Below are 16,525 nucleotides of genomic sequence, written 5' to 3'. Positions count from 1 at the left end.
CAGTATTCCCTTTTCGCCACACCCTCTCCAACAACTGTTATTTTTTGAGTTATTGATAATTGCCATTCTGACTGGAGTTAGGTAGTATCTCAGTGTGGTTTTGATTTGCATCTCCCTGATGATTAGTGAGGTTGAACATTTTTTCATGTGTCTGTTGGCTGCTCAGATGTCTTCCTTTGAGAAGTGTCTGTTCATATCTTTTGCCCATTTTATAATGGGGTTGTTTGTTTTTTTCTTTTCAGCACATTTGAGTTCCTTGTAGATCCAAGATGTTAAGCCTTTGTCAGACCTGGAGTTGGCAAATACTTTTTCCCAGTCTGTAGACTGTCTCCCTGCTCTCTTGATGGTTTCTTTGGCTTTGCAGAAGCTTGTCAGTTTAATGAGGTCCCACTTGTCTATCTTATCTCTTATAGCCTGTGGGTTTCAGGTTTTGTTCAGGAATTGGATGCCAGTTCCAATTTCCATGAGGGTATGTCCTTCATTTTCTAAGGCCTCAGCAAAAAAAAACAAAGCAGGTGGTATCACATTACCAGACTTCAAACTTTACTATAAAGCTACAATAATCAAAACAGCTTGGTATTTGTACAGGACAGGCATATAGACCAATGGAATAGAATTGAGATTCCAGAAGCAAAACCTCAATTTCTCAACCAACTCATCTTCGACAAAGCCTCTGCCACCTACCACTGGGGAGAGGAGAACCTATTCAGTAAATGGTGCTGGGAAAACTGGCTGACCACATGCAGAAGATTGAAACAGGACCCCTATCTATCCCCATACACAAAAATTAACTCTAAATGGATCAGAGACCTAAATGTAAAGCCTCAAAAAAATTTTTTACAGAAATGAAGTCTCGCTATGTTATGTTGCCCAGGCTGGTCTTGAACTCCTAGGCTCAAGCAATCCTCCTGTCTCTGCTTTCCAAAGTGTTGGGATTACAGGCAGGAGCCACCACACCTGACCCCAGCTTTGTTCATTTTGCTGAAGATTGCCTTTTCTATTTGGGGTCTTTTGTGGTTCTGTGTAAATTTTAGATTTTTTTTTTCCATTTCTGTGAAAAGTGTCATTGGAATTTTGATAAGGATTGCATTGCATCTGTATATTACTTCAGGCAGTATGGACATTTCAACAATTTTAATTCATCCAATTTATGAACACGGGATAACTTTTCATTTGCATCATCTTCAATTTATAAGTGTTTTATAGTTTTTGGATCTTTTGCCTCATTGGTTAAATTTATTCCCAAATATTTTATTTTTTGATAGCTATTACAAATGGGTTCGTTTTCTGGATTACTTTTTTGGATAGCTTGTTTTTAGTGTATAGAAATTATACTTATTTTTGTACTTTGATTTGATATCCTACAACTTTACCAAATTTTTAAATTAGTTCTAACAGTTTTTTGGTGGAGTCTTTGGTGTTTTCTGTATATAAAATCATGTCATGTGCACATAGGGACAATTAAACTTTTTCCTTCCAATTTGGATGCCTTTTATTTTTTCCTCTTGCCTAACTGCTCTGACTTGGACTTTTTCAGTACTATGTTAAGTAGATGTGGTGAGAGTGAACATCTTTGTGTTATTCCTGATCTTAGAGGAAAGCTTTCAACATTTCACCATTGAATATGATGCTGTTAGCTGTGGGTTTGCCATATATTGTGTTAGGTACATTCTTCCATATCTGATTTGTTGAGAGTTTTTATCATGAAAGGATATTGAATTTTGTCAAAATTTTTTTCCTGCATTTTTGAAATGATCATACTGTTTTTTTCCCCTTCATTCTACTGAGATGTATTATGTTTATAGATTTGCATATGTTGAACCATCCAAGAATAAATCTTCCTTGATCTTTGTGAATGATTTTGTGTGTGTGTGTGTGTGTGTGTGTGTGTGTGCTGTTGAATTTGGTTTCCTACTATTTTGTTGAGAAATTGTATATATTTGCTCATCAGGGATATTTGTCTACAACTTATTCTTGTAGTGTCCTTGTCTGGCTTTGGTATCAGGGTCATACTGGTTTCATAAAATGAGTTTGGAAGTATTTCTTCAATTTTTTGAAGAATTCTTAAGTGCATACAGAACATTCTCCAGAATAGATCATATGTTAGGCCACAAAACAAGTCTTAATAAACTTAAAAAGATTGAAATCATATCAAGCCTCTTTTCTGATCACAATGGTATGAAACTAAAAATCAACAGGAAATTCAGAAAATGCACAAAAAGTGAAAACTAAACAACATACTCCTGAACAACCAGTGATTTGAAGAAGAAATTTAAAAAGAAATTTTTTAGAAAGTACTTGAGACAAAAATGGAAACACAACATAAGAAAACTTGTGGGGTAGAGCAAAATCAGTTCTAAGAGGAAAGTTTACAATAATACCTACATCAAACACCTACATCAAAAAAAGAAGAAAGATTTTTAAACAACCTAATATACCTAAAGCGGCTTGAAAAAGAAGAACAAACGAAGCCCAAAGTTAGTAGAAGGAAGGAAATAATAAAGATCAGAGCAGAGATAAATGAAATAGAGCTAGAGGCTTTTTGAAAAAATAAACAAAATCAACAAAATTTTAAGTAAACTAAAAAAAAAGAGAAACTCAAATCAGAAATGAAAGAAGACACATTATAGTTGATAACATAGAAAAAAGATCATAAGAGACTACTGTGAACAATTTATGCCAACAAATTGGATAACCTAGAAGAAATGGATAAATTGCTTCACATATACAGCTTTCTAAGACTGAATCATGAAGAAATAGAAAATCTGAATAGAAAATAACAAGTGAGGAAATTGAATCAGTAATAAATCTTTATTAAGAAAAGTTCAGGACCTGAATTTCACTGAGGCTTCACTGCTAAATTCGACCAAGCATTTAAAGAACTAATATAAATCCTTCTCAAGCTCTTTCAAAAAACTGAAGAGGAAGTACTTCCAAACTCATTTTATGAGGCCCGTAGGTATTCTCTTCAACTTTGTTTTCATATCCATTGTTTATTTTACTATTGAGTTGTTTTTGTCTGCTTCTTATTTGGAAGAGTTCTATATGTGTTTTGGATGTTGTCTTTGTTATATGCTTTGTTGATATTGTAGGGAAGACAAAATTTTACCTCTACCCTTTTAGGGTTTTTTGGTTGGGCCTGAGGATTAAGTTTACATAAGACACATCAACTGGAGAACATCATACACATTTTCAAATACAAGTTTTACGTGGCACAGGAAACTTCATAAGGAAATGACAAACCAAAGATGAGTTGGAGTTGAGCCCTTATGTACTGAATCTGACAGAGTAGAAAGATGAAAGCAAAGAGACTTCGGCTACGGTAGTTATTTGGGTGGAGGGGTGTCCAGGAAGATAAGATTAGTTTAATAAGATTTGTTTGTTCACATTTTTCTTGATCTCAGCTTCCATCCTTGATAATAAAAATGTTTACTTTCCTTCTTGTATAGAGATGACATTTTTCACTTGAGCATTTTGTCTCCTACTTTTAAGAAAAAGAAGCAAGTTCAGAAAGCTTCTGTTTTTCAAGCACTTTTAATTCAATTTTTCACTATGGCAGCGCGGCATAATTTGGGGTGGCATGTCCTTAACTCCTTCATTGTCTTTTAGTGTGCTCCATTTTATGTACTTTCACTGGATACATTTCTCTTACATTGTTCTGCCAGCAGTTATACGTAAGACCTCTCTATTAAGTCTTAGTCTGGTATGTTCACGTACTCCTGGACATCTTTACTTTGATGTCCCATTGCTGTCGCCTCATCGGTTTTTAAAATAGAGCGCATCATGTGCTTTCTCATTTATATTCTCAGTGTCAATGATAACATTGTTTGTTCAGTTACTGAAGCTAGACAACCAATGGTTATCCTAGAGTCTCTTTCATTGCTTCCTCTTGCAATCCATATCCAACTCATGCCAATTTTACTGCCTGAGTATTTTCATTTTAATTTGTTCTTCTTTAGTAGCCCGAAGAAATGACACTAAGGTAAGTAAAAACTTCTGAGGATATGGAATAAATAAAAATAGACTAGCCAAGGTTAAACCTTGGTGACCATATACCAGAAAATAATGAGAGAGAGAAATCGAGGCAATTATTAAGATTCAGTATTGTATAGTGACTGAAGACTTTTATTCTGGAATCAGACCATATTCAAATTGCCTTCATTTGTTTTATGAATTATTTTTATAGACATACATACATTTTATCAACAAACTAAGTGAAACATACCTTGAAAAATATTTAACTCTCCTTGTGAAAATCTTGGTATATTGAAATATTTAATCCAAGTCAGTTTTTCTTCAGGGCTTGCCTATTTAGTAGTCACTCAGTATATCTTTCTACTTGCTATTTTTCTACTTGCTAATTTACTTAATTAATTCACTGTGAAAGTTCAGGCTCTGGGTGGGAAAGAAGAGGACAAGTGAGTTGCTACTGAGGTTTTCACAGTTCATGTATGTGTGTGCATGCGTGTGGTGGTAAATGGTGGGTTGCAGTTCAGTTTCACTTCAACTTTCCACATAGAGCTAGCTTAGGCATCCTCAACTGTGTGTAGACTTTCAAGCACTCAACAATATGAAACAACTATACATTTGTGTGTGGGTGCATTTCTAAGTAGCATATAGTAATAACAGGGTGGAGTTGGTTGTTTATATCTGTTACCTATGTTTTTTCTTCTATGTTTGAGCTCTATTTAGGTTTTTTTGAGAGCATGCATTCTAAAGTGTCGTTGTTACATGTGAATTTGACTATAGCAAAACACCTACTATACTACTACTACGGTTTTTAATCTAATGAATATGTTTGCTTTCTTAACAACATAAGAGGGAGAAAAGAAAATGTTTTTCACGTTTTTTTAAAGGGGGAAATTTTTAAAGCTTGAATTGTATAACAACTTTCCAGCAGTTTTATACTGCTACGGTTTAACCTATGATAGATTCATTGAGAACCATTGACTTCATTACATGGCAGATACATATGGCTTCATTACATGGCAAATATTATTTTGGCCTTTTCTTTCTTTGGAATTAACTTTATAATTTGAATCTGCCTGACAATTATGTTATATAGGCTGTTTTTTACCTTTAAAAGTCCTATTACAATGTTCCATTGCATAAAACAGATGAAGGTATTAATTTTATAACTTTATGGAAAACTATCATAGCACCTGTGGTTGACTGTCAGATTTGAAAATTATCTAACAGTGATCTAACAAGAAGCAGGCTTTAAAAAATTGTATTATTACATTTATCACCACCCTTCGCCCCAAAACAATATTTTATTTTAGATAGGGAAAGAGAAAGGAAATTGATATTTTTGATTCTTACTCTTTATTATGTGTTATTTAACCTATGTAATCTCATTTTATAACTAAGGAAACTAACACAGAGGGATTTCAGTATCTCACCTAAGTTCACACAGCCAATTAGTGCTTTTAATAGACCTATCTTTTCTCCAGTGATAATAAAACATCTAATTAATTAAAAATGTAAAGTCTATTTAAAATTGTAGATTATTATGACAATGACATATCATATACAATTCAAATACAAGTGCTCTGAAAAATGTGTAACTCTTGCTTTTCATTGTATTCTTGTGAAATACAATCCTTCTTTTGTTCATCAGAGCATTAGAACATTGAACATTTTGAACTCCCTTCATATATTAGCCAGCTGGCGTGTTTTCCTAGCAAAACATTTTGTGATTTGACCACAGACTCTCCAATCAGTTGTTACTGGTTTGAATAATAGAATATGCTGTCATGGTGGGCACCTGATCATGAAAACTGATATCTGGAGTGCATTTTTATTTGGATTTTAAATGTTTTTACAATCCCAGTATAAACACTGTTAATCTAGTCAAAATCTTTTCTCACAAGAGCAAGAGTTTTCATAGTTTTACTTTAACTAGTTATAGTCAACAGGATAAGAATAAATTATACATGAACATTAGACAAAATCTTAATTTATTTTAAACATGAAGAATATTATACTAAAAATAGTTTTAGGAATTTCCGAGATGAAACAATTTAGTTTTGAAACTCTAAAACTGGATTTATTTAATTTAGATACCATTTGTAAATTTTCTAGTGTGTAACCTTCATGGCATTAGAAAGTAAAGTATGTAAATTTTGGTGTAATGCTGGGAAATTGCAAATCTGTCTTATATTTGAGTAATAGAGCAAAGGTTTGAGATTTACTGTTTTTTTTGGTTGTTTATTGATCTAGTTTCATGAAATATAATTGATTTCCATATTCATGATATAATCTCCTACCTAAGGACAATGAGGATAATTTTCTTGATTGTGTCTATAAATATGAGTAAAGAGCTACTTATTTTAAGACAGTCTGGACAGTTTGTCTTAAATTTGGATAGTAAGTGGTAAACATAGGTAATTATTATAAAAAATATAAAAATATAGATTTAAATGTGTAAAATATATAGAAAATAATGTATTATTTGGGTGTGTTTGGTTTCTTTCTGTTATTATTTGTTGAATAAAGATGATGTTACAGTTTAGTTGTTGTGGATCTAAGTTCTACTTAAATACCCACCCATCTTTAAATGCAATTAATGGATAGGTCTTGGTGTTAGCAGAAACTACTACTATATTACAGAAACTTAACTGTGGAAGACAGCATCATATTACATTTCACAAGCCATATTTGGATATTTGAAAATATTTGATACTCATGCTGCTTTGGAAAGTATCAGAATATTCTACTGAATTAGGGCTGATTTTTTTGAAAGTGCCATTATTAATATCTGGAATATTAATGAGAGAGCAATCAACAAGAAACCAACCAACCAACATGTCCACTGAGAGAATTTATCACATGGATACTGAATAAGAGACTTTAAAGATAGACTTATAGTCAGATAAAATATTGATGTGCAATTATACTGGTAACATTAGTGGGTCTCTAAGCAACTGTATGTCACTGTAGCCAGATTCCAATCTGTTTTATTTCTTGTGGGAAAAACAGAAAGAGAAAGAAAAAGAATAATTTAGCTTTATTAGTAACCTCTGACAAGTTATAGAAAGAAACCTGACTAAGGCCTTTTTATACTTGCTTGTTAGTTTTATGTGTTCATGAGTTGAGATGAATCAAAATTATTTTCTGGCTTGAGGTTTTAGCATGGATGTTTTGCTTCCTTTATAACAATAAAGAAATGAAATATGTTTTCAAAAATGTATTCTCTATGACCATATTTTAAAATGAACACTTGGAATATTGTGTTATGTGGGAATTCAACATAGCATTAAGAATTTTAAGTAAAAGATTAAAAATGCATTATCTAAAAGAACAAGAAGGAACTAAAAATTAACAGAGTCAAATGTTTCCCCAGTCAGTAGTACTTAAGTACAGCTTATCGCCCACCCATGCCTCTACTTTAGGGAGAGGAAATTTAGTGAATTTTAGGAAGTAAGACAATGGCTATGTATTTTGCCTTATTGTACATATTTTATAAAATTATCAAACCTTTTTTCTTTATATATGGTTTCTAGAATTGCTCCATAGCTCAACTTGAATGTTCTCTTCAAACCCACATGTAGACTTTACTGTAACAAAATTTAATGTGTATTTCTTATCTCATATTATAAGTTAATGAATATTCTGGCACCCAACTTTGTCTTTTTATTTTTTTTGCATCGTCTCTTTCAGCACAGTGGAGAATTTACAGTCTCTCTTAGTGATGTCTTACTGACCTGGAAATACTTACTCAATGAGAAGTTGAACTTACCAGTTGAAAATATGAAAGTGACTGACCATTATGAGGACATTAAGAAGTCTTATGATGATTTCTTGAAGAATAGTAATATGTTGGATCTGATTGATGTTTATCAAAAATGTAAGGCTTTGACTTCTGATTGTGAAATTAATAACACAATATCTTCTGTAAGTATTTTTAAAATGATTCTATTTTAATCAAATTAAAATTCAGCTATATTTATATTTATTTTAAACTTTAATATCACCACTTAGAGCAACTTGATAATGATTTTACTTTTGGGATCATTTTAAGAATGGAAAATTTAGCTACCTGAAAGCTAGTTATTACTTGAAAGAAATCTTTTGGTGGCAAATTTTGCTGGATTTGTGTTACTGTTATTTGGTCGGTATATAATCAACTTCTTGCTAGATTAGAACATTTGTAACAAGGAAACTAGTCTCAAATGCTGGATTTCTTTTTGAATTATGTCAAAGATTGCTTTTCTATTTTACTTTCTTGGTTTAATGTGCATCTGTTCATTTGGCATATATTGTATAAAAGATTGGTATGATTCTCTGGATTAAGAATATTATTTTACTATAGGGTATCATTAATATTGAGAATAATATGATGCAATATACATGGGATAATAGATTATACCTTTTTTGCACAAGCATATTTTTTAAATGGGGTGTAAGTTTAAAAATTAAATGGAGTAGCATACCTTGCAGTTTGAGTTTTGTCTGCATTAAAATTTATAAACTGTTTTGAAATATATTTGGATATATCTAGTCTTTTAAAAGTGTTGAAAATGCTTGTGGATGACTTAACATTTACTGAGCATCAATAAAGTAGTAGTTAAATAGTGATAATAAATGATTGGGAACTAAAAGAGAAATGTTTACTATATTTTGTAAGATACTCAAATATTTTATAAACATTTCTGTATAATATCTGGGTATAGTATTTAGCTGAATTAATATAAACCACTATAAGTGTGATGTAGAACTTATTTCACTTTTCTTTAAAAGATAACTAAAGTTATGTAACCAGAAGCAATAGCTCCTTGGTTATCAGAGACTCAGGCTTCTTCTGTTATTTTGCTCACCCATCTTCGTCCTTGACTTCTACCCCCAAGACCATCTTGTTTTGTCCAAGATTGCTGTTGGGGCTCCAGACATTATATCAGTATTCTTTGCAGCCGGAAGTAATAAGGGAGAACAGCATTCGCCTTTTAAGAAGACATAGCTCTTTTTCTTCATTTCATTGCCCAAAGGGTAGTCATAGAGCCATAACAGGCTGTGAGGGAGAGTAGAGGATATAATTCTTATTCAGGGTAGTAACTTGCCAGGATAAAACAAAAACTCTGTTACTAGGGAAGATAGGGAGTATGAATATTGGCAGGCAGCTTGCTATCTATGCCTCATTTGGTCTATTATAAAAACCTTTGCCCTGATGTAATTTGCTTAACACACATGCATATACACATGCACATGTATACCCACACATGCACATCCACACTATGTTAAGGATACTTGTGAGTGAAGATAGTTTTAAAATTTCGTAGCTATATTTCATTTGCTTGTTTCTAGAGATAATTTTTGACAACATTTCACATAGTTGATTTAGAGAGGCTAGTTATACCTAAGTATTGGGTTGTAGGAACAACAAAGAAGATCTTCTGATAACCAGTGATGGTATAATCTACCTGAGGTCTTTGGGTACATTGTTTTTATTCCATTTTTCTGTCCTTGTCTAAGTCCTCTAATAAGTCTCCTCATTTCTAGTATGTTATAGTTATGGAATGAGATAAATCAGGATACACATTTGAGGTTGTCTATGTGGGAGACTGCCTCCAAATGTCAACATGTCTCCTTTGCATAACACCAGGATTGAAATTGAAGCTGTTAAGATGGTAGTACATGAAGTAGAAAATATTTCACATTTAAATCCTGGAGGCTAACAACTTGATCTCTATACCTGTGTTTGCTCTAGGGAAATTTCTAGTGAGGAAAAGTAGACAGACAGAAAAATATATCCCTAGATTGACTGCTCAAAAATGCATTAAGTACAACCCTAATTTATGCTGAGTCTTTTAAAATACATATATCAGGATATTCTATGCGGTACTGGATATCATGATCCTGAATTTTCATGACTTTGATAAAGTTTCTTTGTTTCTTATTTGTTATAGCTCAAATAAGGCAGGAATTATGAAGAATTAAGATAAAGCTAAGACGGCAATTCTGAGAACTTGGTAACTTGAATATTGCCTTGTTCTCTACTCCCTATTCATAATTTCTCTCCTGAGGGCCCATGGGCATCTGGGAGCATATAAGGCCTTGGTTGCAACTGAAGTCTAAGTAGAGATTGGGTACAGGCTTGCTTTCTCATGAACTGAGCAAATATCTGGAAGACTGCATCAAAGACCTGGGGTGAGGATCAGAAATGTATATCCTGAAAAGAGCTTAGCCTTAGAGATCTGTGGAACCTCTGGGGAAGGTCAGTAAGTACCCTCTGTGTATGTGCCCAGATTTCCCTGAACAGCAAGCCAAGGTAGCTAAATGGATGAGCTTACTTCCTGTTGGTGAGGCCTGGGAGAACACAAGATTTTCCTTGGCGTCAGCAGGTGACTGGCAGCCTGTTTGTTTCTCCATTGCTGCGTCGTAGGCATAAAGACCATTTCATCTCCCATTATTTGTAGAACTGTATCATTTAAGGTACCTCAACAGTCAGATCTGAGCCCCATAGCTCCAATGAATCTAAGGGTTCCCAGCAGCTGGAGAAGGATGAGTCAGCTGACAACACATGCCCACAGAACACAGCTGCCAGAGGGGAATGACAGTAACTTGAGTACCTCAAAATATTAAGTAGCTAAGAAAATTCAAGGCTAGCACCTCAGCATATAACTAGTCCTTACAAAATAAAGAAAGAAGACACCCTGCTAGGGTCTTGATGGGGCACTTTGGGTACTTTGAGGCCTGCAAGGACCTAGGGCTGCGAAGGGGATGGAGTTGGAAGCGCAGGTTCCCGGACTGAATTCCCAACATGAGAGCCCTTGGTGATGCGAAGGCCACCCTTGAGAAAATTCATGCAACATAGCATCCCTGAGGATGTGGCCCTTAGATGGAACCTGAGGCCACTGGGAGATGCCCCCTGCCTCAGTGAATGGGGTCTTGTGTGTGCATTTCTGAGGCCTGCACACTGTTTTCAGGGCTTCTGGGTCCATTGGCAAGGGTCCATACAGTGGCTTTCTGCTGCCCAGGCCTCTGAGGGGTGCAGTGGGCAACTAAGGCCGGACCTGGGCCTCTCAGCTCCAGGGGAAGATCCATCTGCTGCAGCCTCGCTGGCTTTAGAAGGGAGAGTCCCCACAAGAAGGGAACTGGCCCTGAAACTTGGGCTTGCAGAGGACTCCCCACACAGTGGAAGGAAGAAAAGAGGTCTGAAGCAGCTGGCTGCTGCGAAGCAGCTAGCTAGGCCTGGAAAGCCACCTGCTTCAGAACACTGATGAGTGGCCCACCACCAGCTCACTGTCCAGGAGGAGAGCAAGGAACTGGTGCCTAAAACCAGCCTCTAGCCTCAGAGACACCTGTTTCTGTGAACATGTTGTGGTTTCTAAACACAGATATTTTATTCTTGTAAATGTTTGCATTCCCCACTTTATGGAAAAATGTTAGCTTTAATCTTTCTAAAAACAAAAGAGTACTTTGCAGCCCATCTCTTCCTCTGCAGCCTTCCTGCCTCCTCTTGGGTGTATGGGCAGATGGACTGGCTTTTTCCAGGAATGTCAAGGAAAGATTATTGCCAGAGGGAATCAAAAAGGACAATTCCTAAATGAAATCTCAGAGTGGATTGGAAAAAAATAGGATGTAATAGATTCTAAGAGCATTTAAGATCTAGGATGTTCTAAGAGACAAGTGATAAGCCTTACTCTCAAGCTGCATGGTGGGTGGAAAGTATTCCAGATCAAGAATCCAGTTCTCCCTGAAAGCACCCACATTTCTTTGGCTGTTTTTAACAGAGAAGGAAGGCTGAAATTTCTCCCAAGAGGGATTAGGTGCAGGCTAGTAGTGGCAATTATTGAAATAGTTCAAATTTTACCTGTTGAGGTTCTATATATGTGATAAGAATTTGTACTGTGTACTGTGTTTAAATATTTGTAAGTTTTATCAGCTACTTCCTCTTGTATAAATTGGCTATTCAAGCTGTTCACATTTTTATTTTTTTGTGACAATTACTGATTATCAGGTTATAAAATTATCAGTTATAAAAATGAAAGGAGGTTATTTTTCAATAATAATACATGAAAGTAAAAGCAGAAAATCTATGTAACTGCATAACAGAGAGGAGTACTTCAGAGTAATTCCATCCAATCTGTTTTAAAAAAATTTTTATTTTAAAGGTGTGGGGTACAATTCAGGGTTAGGTATACAAATGTTCATTATGTAGGTACCCTTGTTGATGAGGTGTGCCCCCCCTTCCCCTGGCAGTTTCCCACTACTGCTAATCCCGCCCCTCAACCCCTCCACTTGGCAGTTTCCCACTACTGCCAATTCCTTTCTTATAGTATTATGATTATTGTTCAAGGTCAGCTTATGAGTGAGAACATGTGGTACTCAGTTCTTTGTTTCTATGATAGATCACTCAGTATTATAGACTCTAAGTCCATCCAAGTTACTGCAAAGTTCATAATTTTGTCCTTCTTTATGGCTGTGTAACATTCCATTGTGTATATGCACCACATTTTTTTTATCCAGTCCTCTTTCAATAGGCAGCACTATTGGTTCCATGTTATTGTGAAAAATAAATCATTCTCATGACAAATTTTTTAAAAAGGGAGATTAAAGTGTTCCCACCACAGTACATGAATTCTGGCCCAAATTAGTATCTTGAAATTCAAGCAAAATATTTAAAGTACAGAGAAAAATATTAGATAAAGAAATTAGGGGCCAGGCATGGTGACTCTATCCTGTAATTCTTGTACTTTGGGAGGCCAAGGCAGGAGGTTACTTGAGCCCAGGAATTCAAGACCAACCTGGACAACATAGTGAGATCTTGTCTCTACAAATTAAATTAAATTAAAATTAAAAAGAAAATAAAAATATGAGAAATAAAGGATGAAAAATTTCCAAATTTGATGGAATCTATAAACCCACATATATAAGAAGCTTGTGCTTGGGCCATGCTTTAAGACTCACTGATCCAGTACATTGTACTTTACGTATAGTTAAATATAAAGATTATTTTTAACCAAAAAGTAATCACCTCTCTTTTGGGGAGGAACAGTGTATTTATGAACAAATAAATCTTTACTTTCAACATCTCTTCTGAAAACATAAGAATTACAAATATGAGGATTATATCTTTTCAAAATTTGTTAAATAGTAAATTCTTTTATCAGCAACTTGAATTTTGAGGTTGAAAAATTGTAAATATTATGAACAACAAATTCCTAAGGTTTTTCTCTTAAGATTAATCTACGCTCATTATAGCAGTAGAACTGTGGCAAACCCTATTGCTTTTTAAGAAGTATATATTGATGAGTTATTTTAATTCAAAATTTGCAGTAGCTGAGAAGAAAAGTAGTTTGTGATTTCATTGGGTTTCTAAATTCAGTTTGTATCTCCCTCCCAAATTCTGTAATCGTGTGTGTGTGTGTGTGTGTGTGTGTGTGTGTGTGTGTGTGTGTGTGTATAACTGTATAATCCTAGATCCCTTAGAATAAGTGAAATTTCATGGAGATGTTGAGTAGTATGGTAGGGTGAAAGCATATATGCCTTTGTAAATTATTTTTTCATGGAAACTCTTATTTTGTTTGAAATGTACTGCTTAAGACACTAGATTTACTTATATGCAGTTTCAAATGAAGCATCTATTGTAGGCTATTTGTAGTTACTATTTTTACCATCACTTCTTCACTAGTTTATTACTTTTATCTGTAACTAATTTTCATGAAATCACTTATCATGAGTCATTGACATATAAACGAAATGACAAAAAAATTTTCTTGACTCACTGTGAGGCCTTATGTAAGGCTTTTCTTTGTCCTTATCTTTTTATAAAGAACAAAAAAGACTCAGATTAAATTTCCAAGGTTGTTTTTAAACTTTAAACTTGTAGAACTCTGAGTACAAGTGTCATTGGAAACAGATTGAAGTATTTTATTATGAAGTGTAATTACATGTATACTTAATGACCACCAACAAATGTCAGGTAATACTTTGTGCACTGGAGCATCAATGATGCTTAGTAGAGCTTGGTATGAAGTATTTCTTATAGTTGGAATAGTATTTTATTAGTAACACCCTATATTTCTTACAGAGTCAACTGCGGGATTTTCTTTCTGGCAAACAGAATGCAGTAGATGATAAAACTGATGTTTATGAACCGACATCACCAACAAATAAACACAACCAGGATAATGAAAAGGTACTGATAAACTGTCATTAAATTAAAGTAGGCTGTGATCCTCTTCAAGTCACTATGGATTTGGTGATACAATAAAGTTACTAATTTTTAAAATTTTGTTTTTACAAGTTTTTAATGTAAGTAAAACTGCATTTGCAAAGAGCAATACATTGGAACCTGGTGAGAATGTGATAATAATCAGTATCTCCATGGTTTGGGGCCAAGGTAGCAGGCACTGAGCAAAAATACTTGTGTCATTCAAAGTACCAGAAAAGAAGTTGAAGGCCCAGGTTGTCAGAGTTCTTTGAATCTTTCTATTTATTGTATTAGGTGATTGATTCTTGGGAGAAAATGTTCAGTTGAAAAGTCTGGTCTGTACCACCCAATCACCTTAATGACCTGCCCCATCCAAGGGAAGGTTTAAAAGGCATTCAACTTCAAACAGCAGTCACCATTGTTTTGTTAAGCACTTGCCAGGCCATGTGTTCTTTGAGCTATGGCTGCCATGTTTTCTTAGCTTTGGCCCTGAAGGACGATGGCGCCAGTGAGACTCAACACCCTTTGAGGCCAAGAGATTTATTAGAGCAGCAGCTACAGAGAGAGGGAAGAAGGTCTGTAACCGCCTGGTAGGGAAGGGGGAGTGAGAGAGTGAGGGTGAGAGAGTCTGTATTTATCGGTTTGGGAGGGGGCGGCAAGTGCTCTATCGGAGCCTGGTGGTGCCGGCCAGTGCCATCTTAGGGTCTTTATTGGAGGGAGCTATGAGGTAGTATTCCTATAGGGAGATAATATTTGTGTATAGGTTTAAGTTTCGCACGTGCAGGAAGAGCAGGAGCTTAGGGCCTTTGTTGTCTTTGTTTGGTTCCATATGGTGTTTTAGCGACATCTCGGGAGACTCCCTTCTGACTGTTCCCTGTACCTTTCATTCCCACCTTTTCTGTTTATGTGGGAGAGGGGTGTCGTTATTCTTTCTGGCTACTTCCTGCTAGATGTGGGCGTTGTGGGATGAGGTGGGGGAAGGGCACAGAATCAGCCAGAACAGGGCTCAGAGATAGGCGCTGAAGGGGAAGATTTCTGCAGGCATAAGTTCTCTAAAAGTCCCTTGTAGATGTAGAATGACGACTTGTTTCAGCCACTCCTCCAGCAGGCACGAGGGTGGTAGTAACCAGCTGTCTTGGAGTAGACTGTGGAGGTAGATAGAGAACCTAGAAGAGAACATATCTAAAAGAAAAGTTAAGTGATGTTTAGGGACGAGGTGTTGACTTCTCTACTGGGACAGGTTGATAACTATTGAGTAATAGGAGGTTAAGGTTTTGCTTTGAGAGTTTAATTAAGCATTGTTGGAAAAATTTAAAGATACATGGAGCTATTAAACAAAAAACGCAAATTAAAATGACAGGGCCTAGGAGCGGGGCCAGCCAGGTGACAAGAGGGTGTTGCAACCAGATGAAGGGAGAAGAGTCTAGCTGTTGGCGGCACTGTTTTAATTCATCACTTAGATGTTTGAGGACGTTTAGATTTTCTTCTACTAGGCCAGTCTCGTTAATGTAATAACAGCATTGTTCTCCGAGAAAGAGGCAAGTGCCTCCCTTGTCGGCCGTTAGAGGATCTAAGGCTCGCCTATTTTGTAAGGTAACCTGGGCTAGCAAGGTGATTTGGCGTTGTAAGGAGGCTAGGGACGTTGCTGAGGCCTCTAATGTAAGTTGCAGTTTATTTGCTAAGTCTTGGGAGGAGGTAATGCTGTATGCTAGAGCCCCACTGCCTAGGCCTGCTGCTGCCAGAGCAGAGGCAAGAGAGACTCCTGCGATTCCAGGAAGAAAGACTGCCTGTTTCTGGCGGGAGTGGGGTGACACTATCAGTGTTGCAGGTTTGTTTATTGTGTGTTTTGTTGCAAATTCCCCTTCTGTGTATAGGGTCAACTGAGGTACCAGGGTGACCAGGACACATGATGATTTAAAGGTTTTAGTAAGGGTGCCGTTGCACCAGAAGAAGAAGCCAGGTGGGACACAGGTAACGTTGACATGTGATGGTTGAGTTGGGGTTGTGAACAGGGGAATTCCTGATAGTGAGGGGAAATGAATAGTAGGATTTTGTGTGCAGGGTGGTACAGGGGTGGTAAGATTTCCTATGAATGGTACTGCTGTGAATGGGGGGCAACTAAGGGCTGCACACAGGAAGCAGTCAGAAAAGTTGCCTAGATGTGAGTAGTTGAGAAAGCGTGCTCCCTGTTGGACTACTGAGAGCCAGGAAAATGGAGTGGTTTTGGTTGTCTGTTTTATGGAGGTTTTTAATATTGCCTCTTGTTTTGTTATTACAGGGGCTAAGTTTGGGATACTTGGCTGAATTCGCACATAGGTGCGGTAAATTTTGATGGTTCCTACTGGGGTGGAGTCGTCGATTCCATTGTAG

At 36.0% G+C, this 16,525-nt stretch overlaps 1 protein-coding gene across 2 annotated transcripts in view; it reads left to right on the top strand.

Annotated features, from left to right (window-relative positions):
* LOC103258832 (PCNA-interacting partner-like) overlaps positions 1-14,178 on the top strand; it is a 44,549-nt gene extending 30,371 nt beyond the window's left edge. The window contains exons 2-3 of one of the 2 annotated variants that reach the window (XM_021711576.1): positions 7,663-7,896; positions 14,033-14,178. In XM_021711576.1, coding sequence (XP_021567251.1) covers positions 7,663-7,896; positions 14,033-14,161 — 363 coding nt within the window. In that variant the 3' untranslated portion in view covers positions 14,162-14,178. Of the gene's footprint in view, positions 1-7,662; positions 8,442-14,032 lie in introns of those variants that run through there. The other variant, XM_021711577.1, reaches the window with a different exon arrangement.
* The last annotated feature ends 2,347 nt before the right edge of the window (positions 14,179-16,525 follow it).

Source organism: Carlito syrichta, unplaced genomic scaffold (assembly GCF_000164805.1).
Source record: "Carlito syrichta isolate Samal-C Ts95f unplaced genomic scaffold, Tarsius_syrichta-2.0.1 Scaffold302384, whole genome shotgun sequence".
NCBI classification, from domain to species: Eukaryota; Metazoa; Chordata; class Mammalia; order Primates; family Tarsiidae; genus Carlito; species Carlito syrichta.
This window is presented reverse-complemented; position numbering and strand designations above follow the sequence as displayed.